The following is a 16,597-nucleotide window of genomic DNA, read 5'->3' on the forward strand; positions in this document are numbered from 1 at the left end:
CAAACTACAATTTTACTAATTGATGAACTGTAAATGTAAAATCTAGAATTAAAGACAATTATATGCAATATTACAAAATCTGCAACTAACTGTTCCCGCAAACTCTACAGATAATACTTGCACAAGATGTTTCCTCGTATAAGTTTATAACCTGTTGTCCAGAAAATCACTCTTTGGATTGATCAGAAGCAGATGCTGAAGATGCAGTAAATGGTGCGGATGCTGGAGATGCAGTAAATGGCCGGTCACTTGACGTGCTCTGCAGCTGGCTCTCATTGAAGGTTGTTAGTAGGTATTGCTCATCACTGATTTCCTTCACCTTTGCACCCAAAACGCTCGATTCTGGAATCAACTGTTGATCCTTTACCCTCCCCTCCAGCATGCTCACCACTGTCGACATACTAGGCCTAGCGGCCGGAGAGATACTGGTGCAAAGCAGGGCTATTTCAATTGTCAACATAATCTCACGTTCGTTGATGTCTGTTCCCAATCTGGAATCAACTAGTTCCATCAGCTTCATTTCCTCCTTCAAGAGATGAGCCTACACGAAAGAATGAACATGCTAGAAAATGAGCACAAACGTATTGTCTCTGATTTGAAGAGGAAATTGCCATGCCTTTGCAAGTTTATATGATAAGACATGAGAGAGCTGTCTGGATAGCTTAATTTTTCCAAAGCGTCAAAATAGCACACAAAGGCATCAAAGCATATTCATTTCAGATGTTCTTGAGGAGGAGTTTTCAGTTCTAACTTTTGCTGTACACTACATACTCAAGTAAACCAACAGAAGGCACTAGAGTTTTTCAAGAATGGAATTCTGAGCTACTATTGGCTAAATGCACAAAGCTGAAGAATTCTTAAACCAAGTAATTTTAAGCAACAGGTTAATCATGAGGGAAAGAAATGAAGTTACCAAGCCAAGAAGATTGAAGCATTCCTCTGGTTTGAAACCAGTGTTGCTCTTTCCGCTGACAATTTCCAGAAGAACAACTCCGAAGCTATAGACATCCGCTTTGTCAGTTAAGTAGCCTCTCATTGCATATTCAGGTGCCATATATCCACTGAAAAATAACCAATTCAACATCAGCAACTCAAATCAAGACCATGGTCTCCCAAAAAAAAAATAAAAAAATCAAATGGTAAACAGATTCATATCTATCTGGGCCTCCAATGGAACTCCAACCATTCTAAACCTCTCCCCCCCTCCCAACAAGAGAATGTCCTGCTTGCACTCACAAGGTTCCAGCAACACGAGTACTTATATGGGTGTCATCTTCTTCATGAAGTCTCGCCAGGCCAAAGTCAGATATCTTGGGATTTAGCTCCTTATCAATTAGCACATTGGTGGCTTTGATGTCTCTATGGACAATCTTCAATCTCGATTCTTCATGCAGAAAAGCCAAACCTCTTGCTATACCAAGGCAGATCTTGCGCCTTGTTGGCCAATTTAATTCCAACTGTTGCTCTTCAGGACCTGAAAATTATCAGGCGTGTGAGGATTATTAAAAAATCATGTTACTTGCATTTACATGCGTATATTTGGTTTTGAAGGTATGATAACAAAAGCACCTACAAACAAACAAGCTACTTTACCAAACAATGCACGAGCGAGGCTGTTATTTTCCATGTACTCGTATACAACCAACAGTTGGTTTCCCTCAATGCAGCATCCATAGAGCTTTATGAGATTAGGGTGTTGTAGAGCAGAAATCATGCCTATTTCATTCAAAAATTCGCGGTTTCCTTGGTTTGATTTGGAAGAAAGCTGTTTTACTGCAATGACGGTGCCGTCAGGCAGAATTCCCTTCAATTAAGATGCGATGTCATAACAAATGTAATGTCAGATGTCCGTAATGCACTTGAGCACGGGTTTCTCTACATGAAGAATTTGGGAAGTATGCCATGGTTTGAGTTACCTTGTAGACAGAACCAAAGCCACCTCTTCCAATTATATTGGCAGAAGCAAAATTGTTTGTTGCGTACTTGATTTGTCTCAGGGCGAAAGATCCTGTTTGCAGGTCTAGACTTCTAAAATCTGCCAAAAAAGCTAACACGAGTTAGAGGAAATTCTCTGCACATTTGAAATTTGGCACACAAATTTTATTTTAACTGCCGGTCACTATAATCTTCTAGCATTCAAAAGCTCGTGGTATATCTAGTGACTGCATGGAAGTTTTTCAAAGGACCGAAATGAAGAAATTCAAAGTTCAAGTGGAACTGCTGGAAAAAATTCACGGACTCGTGAAGTAACTTATCTGCTAAAATAGCTATTCTTCACACAAGGACCAAGATGCTAATGCCAGAAATTTTTACCAAAGGGTTACATGTTATCCAGTTTTGAGATTGCACGTCCAATATTCTGCTTGAACAAGAAATTAAGTTACCTAGCTGCATTGTTTGACGGAGTTGCGGACCAAATTTCCACCAAAGAATGGCTAGAGCCACAGATATGATAACCAAAACTGCGAGTACAATCCCAACTATGGCGCCTACTGATAAGCCATGTTCTGAAGGTACCGGAAAATCTGAATGGGGAAAAGAAGAATGAAATGAAGAATAAGAAGTTGAAATGAGGAGGTTAAACATTGTGCCAAGTATTAGGGGAGGTGACATTTTCAAATCAGTTTGTTTGGATGAAATGATAACTTATTCTATTCTTCTCCACGATATATTAATGCATGTTGAAAGTTCAGAAACAACATTTATGAAACACTCGTTACTCAGTGAAAAGAAATAAAGATTCATTTGCGATTTTTGAATTTTCAATCTAGAAGCTTTAGCAATTTTGAAGCTTACCAGGATCCACAGAAATTCCAGAAATCAGAGGACCATACACTCCTGTTTGGGGAATATCCGTGGTTCCTTTTCCAGCCCAGTAGAAGCGAATCTCTAAAGTGCTGTCAGTTACTACAGCAGTAAAATTTAGAACTACAGGCTTATTGACTCCACCTGCTGCATTCTCAATATTGAAATCTTTCTGGATCAATTTTCCCTAGAAAAATATCAACCAATTCCCAATAAATATGCGTACTCAAATTTGCATGAAATAACTAGATGTTGCTGATGATTTCATCATCTCTGCTTCAGTTACTTTCTCTTGAAAATTTGAAACTTCATTGCAGACAGTACCATGAAGCCAATGAATACCTGCATGTATATATCAAATACGCGCCTTCCAAGGCTGCTATATGTTCTGTCATCAGTAAACATAATTTCAGCAAAGTGAAGTTTCACTGTGTAGTTTCCATTTACCAGACAGAACCCATAATACGTCAATGAAAGAGGAGATAGTCGAGCATCCGAGTATAATTGCATTTCATTCCCAAAAATTCCAGAATCACTACTATTAATATACGAGTCCACATTGTGATTATCATCGGCAAAGTGACCAGTGGTACTGAATGCCCAATTTGTTCCACTCTGGTACAACTTTGATGGCCCTCCAGGTTGTGTATCATCATCGTAGTTTGTGTCACCAATTTTTACTCCCTTTCCACCACAATTTATATGTAAAGAGGACCAGTCTGGAGACAGCAACCAAAATAACAAGAAAATCAAATAGAAATATAGCAGAGGCATGAAAGAGCACGACGGAAGCCTAAGAGAAGCAACTACTTCTTGGTTCATTGAATACACTTGTAGTTTCTTGGACAACCATTTAAGCCACAATAGTAGCTTACTTTTACTCCCAGCTCACAATGACTCTACAATCATGTAAGAGACTATCCACTGTTTCACTTCTATGTTTACTTTTCGAGAACTAGTGACATGGAAGGTAGCAATTGATTCTCAATTAAATTTGGTAAAGTATGTTATATTAGGACCATGTCTCTTAATGCTCTAGTGGGAACTTCTGGATGATACTAAACAAAATAAATGGTTCATAAGTGCCTATCCAGATGATCCAAACGATTTGAAACGAAGATTAGCTTACTTTGCTGGCAGCGGAAACTCTGCAAGCATGAAAAGGTGCTCCTGAAAAACGATAGAGTGTTAGGAACTATCAGCATCATATGGAGGTTGTGGAACTTCAGAATTGAGTTAATCAGGATGCGTATTTAGTAAATACATATTGTGAAAACTTACGATTTATTGTTCTTTGAAAAGCTTGCAAACAAGTTCCTGAAACAGATTTATTGCACTTGTCACTTAAATGCAGAATGCTTAAAAGACATTGAATACATTATTGATAAAGCAAATGTAATCTCACAAGTTTCCGGCTTGGCATCTCGTGGATCCTGAATTTGCTAGAGAAAAATTGTTGTAGGAAAGGTCTCTGGATAAAACTAAAAAAACTCAGCAATGACAACATCTAATGTACACTAAAGAGTAATTTTATTTTTTTCCAGTAAGAAGATGCAAACAGTTCAGCATCATATAAATTTAAGTTATTTCGTCAATCTTTTTTATTTTTTGGTGCCGTTGAACTGAAATTTTGATCCCAGAAAAGGATTAATTAGCTAAAGCATTTGTCAATGTAGGATGAACTTACACATATTCTCCCGTATCGAGCATCCAACCAGGAATGGTTCCTGTGAAGTTGTTCCCTGTGAGATAACTATCAACGCCAACATTCAAGGATTAGTAAGCTAACAATAACCATTTTAAACCGTCAAATGGATTTATGAGTAGTATCCTCGCTGAGTCATATCTTCCAAGACAACAACATAGGAGCAAAATTTAATCTACCATAAAGTTCTACTGTTGTCGATGTATAGAGTCCTCTAACATCTTCTAAACTCTTGTCACTGCCTCCCCGAAACCAAGGTACAGAAAAAAACCAAGGGACTGAACTATAAGGCAGATGACTTGATTCACTTAATAGCAGAGAACATTGGTGGCATTGAAGTCACAGAAAGGGAAAAAAAAATTCAGCTCTGTTATTAAGATTCCTAGGTAAATTCCTTACATGTAAACTGTGTTTGATAGGGCATCTAAACTTCTGGGAATTGGTCCATCAATTTTGTTAAAACTAAGGTCCCTGCAAGACAAACATAAAGAGTAATAGATTAGGTATTGTTCATATTCTTTTGTCAATAGCACCATTTGTTCATCAAAGATGTTCTCAAAGTAATACAAGTGCCCAAGTCCTTGTATCCAAATACCTGTAGTTGCCTATAAATTCTGTTTCCCTACTTCTCTTTATATATGTCTAGTCCGATGTTTTGGTTAAATTACACCAGCCTACCATCAGCTTTATCCTTTCCCTCCAATTCTTTTACATGGAAAAAAACCAAGACAAAAGAGCTGGAAGCTATTGTAATTTAAAAGTATGCAATCTTACAGAAATTATTTCGTGTCATCATCGAAAGTACAAAAGGAAAGGTCAGTGCAATTTTCAAAAAGAGGTTTTGCTTATCAACTCAGCAGCTTTTCTAACTAGACCCAAGCATCATTTGCATCTCTTTCACTTTGTGTTTCCTACACAGGGATCAAGGTTGTAAAACAATGAGGTGCACACTTCCTAATCTTAGACACGGACAAACTGGATAACTCAGTGGGGGAGAGATCAGTTGGGTAGTACGGGGGAAAGAATGTAAGTGAGAGGTCCCAGGTTCGAGACCTCCCACTTATGCTAAAAAAAAAAAGGAAAACTGGGTAATTCATTCATTTTTTGAAAAATTTAAGCCTTATGCTGGGTGCAGAAAACCACTATTGAATAGACATTTTGAGCTTACTGAATAATAGAGCCAAAGTCTTTCCAAAATGTAAGGAAATCAAATAAATAATCCACCAGATCCCTCTTGTAATGTTGATTAACATTGAGTACAGCTATTGTATCATCCTTGAATTGCTTATTGTTGCGTTCCTACATTCCTACTGCATATCCGGATATCAAATTAATAGATTATAATGCTACTCTGTACAATATGAGTCGGTATCCTTACACATATCTAAGGAAACTTCTTTTTGGACATTATCACAATGCTGTAATCTTGACTTTGTGATGCATCAAAATTTAAGGTTCAAAAACAAACACGAACAGTATGCAACTAATTGCATCTGAACGTTTAGTATTATACCCAACAAAGGGCAGTCATCAGTAGCCAGTTCTGAGGAGCGATCAACTTTGCATTAGCAAAAGAGTATAAGGCTGTGCATATTGTGAGGGAGAAGTCCCTGAGAAGCATGCAGAAGTTCAACTTTGAACAACAAAGAAGTAAATATCTAATTCTACTCACAAGACTCTCAATTTTGTCAGTGAGCCAAGATAGTCTGGTAACTGCCCAACTATATTGCAACTCCTTAATACCCTACACAACCAATTGAGAAACAAGTCAATGCCACTTATAGTCATTTTCCTTGAGAGTGCAATGCAATGCCAGAACACTCACAGAGTCATCATATTAGTTGCACCGCGAAGGTTAGGAAAAGTTGTGTCATTTCCACTCAAATCACTGATTCTCCTGTTTGTATTTTTCAAAGAGAACGATAGATCAGAAACATCAGCCGATTGTATTGTTTATTCATGAACTTTACTTTGTAAGAATGAAAATCAAGACATAAAGAAAACTTACAAGTCAGTTAAATTTGTTAAGGAAGCAATGCCAGGTGGGATTGGCCCTTTTAAACCGCTACCGTGGATCACTCTGCCATTATGTAGTATAGTGTTTAGTTGAGTAACAATAAGATGAATCATTTCGGCAGAAATTAATTATAGGAAAACCAGAAGTTAAAGAAAATATTGACTGTTGCCAATAGGTCAAGGTCTTACAGATATTCAATACTTTTCCAGTACTCGATAAAATTAGGTATACTCCCCGTGAAATTGCAGTCACCAATCCAGCTACAGTTTTTTCAAAGAACTTGAAGGAATCAGTTTTAAGACAGGAAAAGAATGAGTAGGACATTCAGAACCCATTGGACCGAAATTCAAAAAGAGGACTCACAACTCCTTCAAAGCAGTCAAGTTAGCCAATGTTCTAGGCAACTCTCCGGTCCAATTGTTCGAGGTAAGAGTTCTTCAATGAAGCGACCAAATTAGTTAACATAAAAGGCAAAAAGAAGAGAAAAGATGCTGATGAATTCTCATTCCCTAATAGTTGAGAAACACAAATGAAATCAATCAATCCGACAGCGAAAACAGAGAAATCCCAATAAGGCATACTCCAAGGGCTTACAGTCTCTGTAAGCGGGATAAGTTCCCAAGCTCTGGAGGTAAAGTTCCAGACAACTGATTGAAGTCCAAGGTTCTACAGAAAATTAAGCGACAAGAAACAAATTATTCACAAGTTGATTAAAGAATTGAAACATATTTGTAAAAGAAATAAGAAGTGTCAATAGGGATCATTACAGATTTGCAAGGGTGCTGATGTTTCCAAGTTCTTTTGGTATTGTTCCTGATATGCGGTTACTGTTGAGAGAACTGTGGCAAAACCACGAACTTACACATTAACGCTGAATTCTTACATAGCCAGATATGCATCAATTCCAACAACATATAGGGAAAAATAAAATAGGAGCAAAACTTACATGTTAACAAGCTGCATGGTGCCCCATATTGGAGGGATGTTACCAGAAAGGTAGTTCCGAGTGACATCACTGGATCAAAGTAGCAAATATTGAAGATAAAGGAACAGTCAAGTTGGTTGATTTTTTTTCCATTTTCGACCCATGTTGTCTTCAAATTTATCACTGTGTTTTGAAACTCGGACCGGATCGGCCGGTTCAACCGTTTGAACCGGGAACCGGGTAGGCATCTGGTCCGAGTTGCTTTAAAAAATCGGGAAACAAAAACTCGGTTAAAATTCGAATTTGACCGGAAAACCGGAAGAACCGCTTCAACCGGAGTCTGAGATCTAAAGAAGAGATGGTCTGGGGACCACTTAAAAACTAAAGCCACGGGACAATGGGACATGTGCTGTACATAATTGCCTCCAAGAATTAACATCTCTATCTTGTATGCCGTTTCTGACCTTTGACCGTTGTTGTAATCTGAGCATTTTTAATTTTTTCCTTTTTTACCTGTTTTACCCTTTTTGTTTTCCTTTTTTGATTCTTTCTTTTAATTATTCTCAAATCTCTTCACATATCCTACCATAAATCTCTCTCAAATAACTCCAATGGAAGATCTAAGTTAAAAAAAAGGATAAAACATTAAAAAAATAAAATAAAAAAATTCACCTAGAAATATTTTATCAATTTTATGATTTGACCTTTAGAGTACTAGAAAACTTATTACACCTAAAAAGATTTTAGAACTTATAGCTATAGCCCTAAATTCTTGTATTACTTTTCAAGTAAGCCCTCCAATTTGGTTCTAAACCTGTTGAATATGCGCTAAATTGTAAATTGTATAAATTGCTACTTAGTTATACTACCTTATTTGTATTTTCTTGTAAACTATCTTAGAAATATCAAATATATATTGAACCTGCATTTCTTAGTATTAATATATTTTTATAAAATTTACATAATATATTAATTTTTAAAATTAAATATATTTATGACGTTATCCGGTTCTTGAATGGGTTCGACCTCGGTCGAACCCATTGACCCCTAATCCCTGACCTCAACCGAGTCGATGATCGGTCCTGAGTTTCAGAACATATTTTATCAGTCATTTTCTCATAGGGAAAGGTGAACACTTACAACTCTCGGAGGTAAGGGAGTTTGACCAATTCTGGTGGCAGTTCTCCTGGAAGACTCTGTGATTTCAATACTCTGCACCTCAGATAAAAGACCCGGAAGAAAAATTTAAAAAACTTGGCAATACATCACTTGTAGAAACAGAATCATGGTTCTTTTTTTTTTTCCTTCTATTTTGTGTGCGAGCTACTTCTATGTAAAGAAAAACACGGGCCAAGAAGAATAATATTCTTCTCATGTAGACGTTCAGGTTTATGGATTCTTAATCTCTGTACATGCTTGAGTAAGGAGTACTTACATACTAACGACATGACAGGTCGTGCTATTTTCAAAGGAACAATCACAAGTAACCGCATTCGCAAACTCTTTTGGTGCAGTAGCATTTCTCCAGTTTGATTCTCCACTACAGGGATCTACTCCGAAATTCCAATCCGTCTTCCCTAATGTTTTTGCTATCTCCCTCAAAACGTCCACTAGAAGAACCCAACATCCAAAAACAGAAATTGGTCATCTGGTATGATACAGCAAGTCGAATAATTTATTTGGATTGTAAATTATTTGAGATATTTTCACTGTAGCACTTTTTGTGATATGATGTACGTGAGATAAAAAGATAATTGAGAAGATAAAAAAGTGTATTGAAAATTATAATAACGATACAAGCAAATATATTTGGACAAATAATGTGCCGTCCAAACACAACCATGGTACTATTGCCCTTTGCACCCAAGTTCATACTCGTATGGTAAGGATATACCTTCATCTGGTACAAGAGTGGCTCCTGAAGCAAGCTTTACCGGCCAGAAGGTGAATACTATTGCAGCAGCTGAAGCAACTGAAAATCCAAGGCGACCCCGAAGAAACATTTTTCTGAGTATTATTAAGAAGAGGTAGTTGCAGAGCAATACTACTATATTCCAAGTCAAAAACATGCCAAACAGAAGCTGAATATATGTAAAGAATTATTGACTGCTTCACACACGGGTTTCCCATTCACACTCTAATGATTATGACAATAGAAAAGTCAGCCGCTGGTGAGATTTTGTCTCGGTTTGACAGTAGATTGTGACGTATGGGTTGTGACGTATGGGTAGGAATAAATCTGTTCAAAGTAAGAATCTTGCTAAGCAATTGCCTGGGGTCTTTAGTAGGTCTCCCTTAGATGAGTGTACTTTTCAATAAGTGTACTTTTCAGTTTGTTGAAAAGAATCTTGCTAGAGAATTCCAAAGTAGTTTTCATACCTATTATCAAAAAAAAAAAAAAAATACTTTTCATACCTCTTCATTCACACCCATGGTTGTTAAAACATTATACCTATTTGAGCAAGTTTGTTATTTATCAAAACATTAGGTCTTTTAATTATAATTTTGCAACAATTTTTGTCTAAAAAACAAAAGATAAAACAAAAAAAAAAAGATTCGGAAACAAATGAATAAAACAAATAGAGACAAAGTCACAAAGGACGAAGAGAGAGAAAGTTTCTTTGGTTCTTCTCAATCTCCATTCCAACCTTTTTTCCCCATCTAGATTTCAATAAAATTTCACAAAATTTTGCCAATCTCCCATCTCTAATTCTCTATTGTCTTTGTATCCTTATCCAGCCCAATGAAAACAACCGCGATTACCCATAACCCCTAATTTGATTGTTTCTTTTAATTATGCCTATCAACTATATATGTGTACTAAATGTTTTTACTATCATGTATTAAGATGGATTGTATTTTTATTTCTAATTAGATAAGACGCTTGGACCTTTTCTTTTCATTTTAGGGTTCCATTGCTTTATTTCTTGTCAAACTATAGGTAAAAATAATTATATGTTTATAAATATTTTACTTATTTGATATTTTTAAAGTTGTACAAAACTATATATAAATTTCAAATTAATTAATTTAGTTAATTTGAAAGTTTTTGGTAGAATCTTACGATCCTACGATCCAATCCTGTGAAACTAAAATCGATCCTACGTAGAATCCCGATTTTGCAAACCTTGTTCATACCTGTGCTGATGATGTTATGGATTTGGACAGCGCAGGTTACCATTTACTCTCTTGTAGTTTAGTATTTTTTTTTTTTACATAACTAACTCTCCTCTAATTTCAAAAACTATACATAACCTCCTCATAGTTTGAACTAAAGTGTCAAAATGACAGAAACGATTATTCGTAACGGGACTTTTAAAAATATGGAAATTTTCCTTATAAATACATGACACATTAACCCCATATGATTTTATATTTTATCATATAACCCCCTTATAATTTAATACTTTACCATATAACCTTTTTATGATTTTCAAAATATACACATAACTCCCCTTGATTAATAAATAATTTTCAACTTTACATAAGGGTATTTTTGACATTTTAGGTGATGTCTTATTACGAATGATCATTTCAGTCACTTTGACACTTTAATCCAAACCATAAAGGGATTATGTATAGTTTTAAAAATTATATGGGGGTTATGTAAAAAAAATACTAAACCCCATGGAGGTAAAGTGTAATTTCACCATTTAGATATCAATCCTAGTCAGATGTGATTTTGGGTACCAGTTATATTTATCTGTTTCTATGATTGCATCCTTGTTTCTATGATTACACTTGACTAGAGTAGTTCTTTTGCTAAACTATGTGGAATTTCAAGAAAGAATGGAAAAATCTGAAACATAAAAAGCGCAGACAAATTTCCTTACAATCTGTTCATCAGAAAATCAGAATCGATGGTAACTGGATATAAATCTCCGGTAGATGTTGAAGATGCTGGGCATAGCTCTCATTTGAATTTGGTACTTCATGCTGATCGGAAATCTCCCTGGGCTCAACCTTGTTGCTCGAGACTCTCAACCCTGAAAGCTATGTTTTCAGAACCGGACCGGATAGCGACTCGGCCGAGGTCAGGGGTCAGGGGTCAATGGGTTCGACCGGGGGTCGATAGGGGTCGAACCGGATGACGTCATAAATAAAAATTATTTAAAAATTAAAATATTATATATATAATATCTAATAATATATTGATATTAATAAATGTATATTCATATATATTTGATGTTTCAAATATATTTAACAAGAAAATACAAAGAAATTAGAACAATCAAGTAGCAATTTATATTATTTAATAAATATTAACAAGTTTAGAATTAAAATTATGAATTTAATTGAAAAATAACATCAAATTTTAGGACAATATTTATAAAGTATCAAATATTTGAGGTATATCAATAAGTTTTAACAATTTAGGGGGTCAAAACATAATATTAAAAAGTTTGAATTTATTTTAAAAAAATTACTGTTGAACCGGAAAAACCGGTTTTTTCCCGGTCAAACCCGGTTTTTGACCGGCTTTGACCGGATTTTAAATTTCCGGTTTTTTAATATGACTCGGACCGGCTATCTGGCCGGTTCCCGGTTCGACCGGCCGGTCCGGTCCGAGTTTTAAAACAGAGCCTGAAAGTAGCTCTTTATTAACTGCTCGTCCTTCCAGCATGCTAACCACGGTTGACATGCTAGGCCTAATGGTCGGTGAGGCATTGGTGCAAAGAAGGGCAACATGAATTGTCAGTATAACCTCTTCCTTGTTGAAGTTTGATCCGAGTCTTGGGTCCACTAGTTCCATTAGTTTCCTTTCATCCTTCAGCAGAAAAAAAATCATCGTGCAATAGGGGTGGCAATTCGGGTCCAAATCAGATTGGCGGGTCGGGTTCGGGTCAACCCGTCAGAAAATCTGTTGACCTGAACCCGACCCGCCAACCCGTGACGGGTCAAGTATGCTGACCCGAACCCGAAAATTTCAGGTTGACGGGTTGGCGGGTCGACCCGAAACTCAATTTTAATTTATTAATTTATCACTGTAATTTCTAATAAAATCAATTTTTCACAAAACTAATTACATAATCAAGTAATAAAAATTTAAATAAATAATTCCAAACCAAATCTAAAATAAATTAAACACCGTAAAAGTGTTTTATCCCAAACAAAATATAAAATAAATTAAAACAGTATAAAAGTAAAAAATAATATAATATATTATTTGTCCAAATATAATAATTTCAACTTCACACAAATTAAATAAATTCATTTAGGATTAAATAATTAATGCCTTTGAAAAAAAGAATAACTTAGTTTAGTTAGATAAAATTATTTTTATGTTTATTAAATTATTTTTAATTCGTAAACGGGTCATATCGGGTTATATCAGGTCATCACGGGTTGACCCGAAATCGACCTGTTTTCTTTTCGGATTCATCGGGTCCAACCCGATTCTGACCCGAATTCCCGAAACCTCAACCCAAACCCATTAATTTCGTGTTAGGTTCGTGTCATGTTTTCAGGTCGTGTCGAAAATTGCCACCCCTAGTGTGCAAGGCTGCAAGGGGAAAAAACCGTCTAATACCAAGTAATGACAGACAATACATAATCTTGTAAGGATGCCTAAGCTACTAGCACTGAATGAGATTTGGTTATTTTCATGCCTAACATAAGTCAGTATTCAAAATTAAAGCAACAATAAAACCCAGAAGATTAAACGCAAGAGAACAAGATGATTAACCTACCCAGTCAAGAAGATAGAAGCAATCCTGCTTTGGTTTAATACTGGTGTTACTCCTTCCACTGACAATCTCCAAAAGGACAACTCCGAAGCTATAAACATCTGCTTTGTCAGTTAAGTAGCCCCTCATTGCATATTCAGGCGCCATATATCCACTGAAAAGTCATAAATATGGATTCAGAAAATGTATGTATTGATAAGTCACAATACGTACTTGATAAACTATTCAAGAATGAAAGATGGTTCATGGCTAAAATGCACCATTTACCAATAAATGGACATATGTTGGCACAGACCCAAAATTTGAAAGAGGATTGTACTACAGACTTCCACAAGGAAACAATGTACATGCACTCACAAGGTTCCAGCAATACGGGTACTTATGTGGGTGTTTTCTTCTTCATCGAGCTTGGCCAGACCAAAGTCAGATATTTTGGGGTTTAGATACTTATCAAGTAGCACGTTGGTGGCCTTGATATCTCTGTGGACAATCTTCAATCTTGATTCTTCATGGAGATAAGCCAAACCTCTTGCTATACCTACAGAAATCTTGTGCCTTGTTGGCCAATCTAATTCCAACTGGTGTTCTTCAGGACCTGTCAGTGTCCATATCAGGAGCGGAGCCAGAAAGAAATCTTAGTGGAGGCAAAAATAATACTAATTTTTTTTTATTTACTCTTTTTCTAGTTTTTCAGCAAAAAAATAAATAAATTTACCAACAAGTACAAATGATACGTATAATCCATGAAAAACGTAAAAAAATAAACTCAAAATTATTAATGTAATAATAATTTTATTTCAAAAGCAAACTAAACTATTTACAATTGCTCACGACGAGTTTTCATATTTTGATAACGGTTTACAACTTTCTCATTTTGAACTTCACGAAATATATTTTTCTCAATATAAGTAACTAAACAATCATTCATCCAACTGTCTCCCATTCTATTTCGTAACCAATTCTTCACTATATTCATAGCTGAAAAAACCCTTTCTACTGTAGCTGTAGCAACAGGCAAAATCAAAGCTAACTTTAAGAGCATATAAACCAATGGATACACAATATCTCTCTTAGTCTCTACCAACCTTTGAGCTAGATCAGAGATTTTCCTTAAATCGAGAAATTCCTTAGCTGATTTCAAGTCATTAATATAAGTATCCAATTCAATGTCAAGTGCAAGAATATCCAACTTAGAAAATTCACAAGGATAATGTTCTGCAAAACGAATCAACTTTTTCTTGTCAAATGCTGCAAAGGAATCACTTGGGTTCAAGCATGCCATACAAAGAAGCAACTCCATATTGACTTCATTGAACCGATTGTTGAGTTCTTGGAGTTGTAAATCTATCACAGCACAAAATAGCTCAACTCGATAGTGGTGAAGGTTTGTAATTTGCTGAACTTTTCTTCGAGATCTCCCACTATTAATGAATATTTCATCCATTTTTGGAATGATGATCTCATGTTTTTCACAAAACGAACAAACTTCATCAAGCAAAAAACCCCATCCATCTTCCCTAGTAGCTTGTAATTGTTGCTTGGAAACTTTGGATGATAATCCCCAATTTTTTTTTCTTTGGGCTGGATCAGCAGCTAATTCATCGAAGTTAATCCCCAAGCAATTTCTTTTATTGTCATTTTTTGCACTTTCATTATCCTTGGCTTCTTCTTTATTAGATGACTCTTTTTCCATTGATTTCCTCTTGAAATATCTCTCCATAGCTAAAGAAATTAAAATCAATATATAAGATACTGATCCAATTAAAATATTAAATGTACAATAAAATCTATCCAAAAACTATTTCACAATTTAAAGTTATTTATTCATTACTAATTTAATATATCAAATCAATAATCACAACATATGAACCTAATCAAGTCAATTAGATAAAAACTCAAAAGAATCCATACAAGAATAATTTAAAAGTTAAAATATATGTCAAATGGCCCTTTATTCATCATTACATTAACTCCAATATAAGAAACTAATCAAGGAAAATAAAAATAAATTATATATCCATAATCCATAAAAGCACAATTTCACAAGTTAAAATATTTATCAAATAACCCATTTATTAGTCGTTACATTAACTAATCAGTTTTCAAATTTATTTAAAACAGTAATAGTCTCATGCTCTAGAAATATATTTGCCAACAAATTTAAAATAATAATAATAAGAAGTAATTGTTTAGAAGTTAGAACTTGATTTTGATGGTCAGATGGTCTTCTAAAATTGGTGGAAAGAATTGCAAATCAGTGGCAGAGTTGTAGATGGTCTCTCGATTGTGGCTTTGTTGGGGTCTTGAGGGGAAAATAGGAAACCAGAAATTAGAGGTCTAAATTGGGAAGGAAAATTGGGAATAAGAAACCAGAGGACTAAATGACGGAGAAAGGAAAACGGACTAAATGACGAAGGAAGAAAATTGGGAATAAGAAACTAGAGGACGAAATGACGGAAGAAGGAAAATAGGAACCAAGAAAGAAACGTCGGGTGTGGAATAAGAAACTACCATTTCTCTTGTTAGAATAACAATTAGTACTAAATTAGTAGCTTGTCAGTGCAATTGGGATTTGGGACAGTAAATTAAGCGTGGACTTTGTTAGCATAGACTTCAGAGGTAGATGGGGGTTTGGAGCTCGGACTCGTAGACCTCGAAAATCCTGCAATGCTGAATTATTTGCCCGTACCAAATACAGTACAGATATGACCATTCGGACTAAACTGATTTATTTTATATAATATTTAGCTCACATGATAAATATATTTTTCAATCCTTACAAAGTTAGTTCATATAGGCTCCAATTCCCCTTATAGTTAATCATGATTTAAATTCAGACCTCAGATTCTTTTTTTTTTTTTTTTTGTCAACACAGGGGTGTCCGGGTCAAGACCCGAAGGCGGCCCGACTAATCCCCTGCGCCTGGAGTACAGCGCCACCCCAACCGCACCCAGGCGTTAGGTGAGGTTCGATCCCACGACCTTGCGAGTGGTTTTCCAGCCGCAGACCGGGTGATCTAACCCCGGGGGCAGACCTCAGATTCAATGCTATCGATAAATTCTTTTCATACTTTTTCCTTCCATGACTTTATTGAGCACCTTCTTTTGTCTATTCTTGTCAGGTTTGCTCAGAGTTTTCTCTTGATAAACTGTAGTGGTCAATAAGCTAGACTGGTCAAACTTCTGACTTTCACACACGAACACAAAAGCAAGGAGCATGCATGTTCTGTTTCGTTAACAAGTCTCCTAGAAGAAGAGCAGCAGAAGGAGCCAAATATAGAGACGTTTTGAACAATAGAATTTACTACGTTATATACAAAATCGTCAGAAGTCATGAAAATGATAGATCATAGAAGAACAAAAACCAACTCGAAATCCCTTTTCATCTTTCCGTATTTCGTCCGAATGGGTGTGAGTTGCTTATTCAAATTGGTGAATTGCTCGAGAGATATAACTTAA

General features: G+C 35.7%; 1 protein-coding gene across 1 annotated transcript; it reads right to left on the reverse strand.

The window, feature by feature from the left end:
* On the reverse strand, nucleotides 1–13,268 carry LOC113766564 (probable leucine-rich repeat receptor-like serine/threonine-protein kinase At3g14840). Its single transcript, XM_027310745.1, has 28 exons — nucleotides 13,143–13,268; nucleotides 12,083–12,220; nucleotides 9,347–9,533; nucleotides 8,888–9,062; nucleotides 8,593–8,664; nucleotides 7,474–7,542; nucleotides 7,295–7,366; nucleotides 7,122–7,193; nucleotides 6,891–6,962; nucleotides 6,716–6,787; nucleotides 6,519–6,590; nucleotides 6,336–6,407; nucleotides 6,183–6,254; nucleotides 6,024–6,120; nucleotides 5,679–5,809; nucleotides 4,910–4,981; nucleotides 4,493–4,558; nucleotides 4,211–4,276; nucleotides 4,087–4,122; nucleotides 3,935–3,975; nucleotides 3,148–3,524; nucleotides 2,797–2,992; nucleotides 2,385–2,525; nucleotides 1,917–2,035; nucleotides 1,594–1,804; nucleotides 1,237–1,474; nucleotides 914–1,061; nucleotides 1–541 (listed from the first exon to the last, which is right to left on the reverse strand). The coding sequence occupies exons 1-28, from the start codon at nucleotides 13,266–13,268 to the stop codon at nucleotides 167–169; spliced, it is 3,585 nt and encodes a 1,194-aa protein (XP_027166546.1). The 3' UTR covers nucleotides 1–166.
* Nucleotides 13,269–16,597: the final 3,329 nt, after the last annotated feature.

Source organism: Coffea eugenioides, chromosome 1 (assembly GCF_003713205.1).
Source record: "Coffea eugenioides isolate CCC68of chromosome 1, Ceug_1.0, whole genome shotgun sequence".
In the NCBI taxonomy this organism is placed as follows: Eukaryota; Viridiplantae; Streptophyta; class Magnoliopsida; order Gentianales; family Rubiaceae; genus Coffea; species Coffea eugenioides.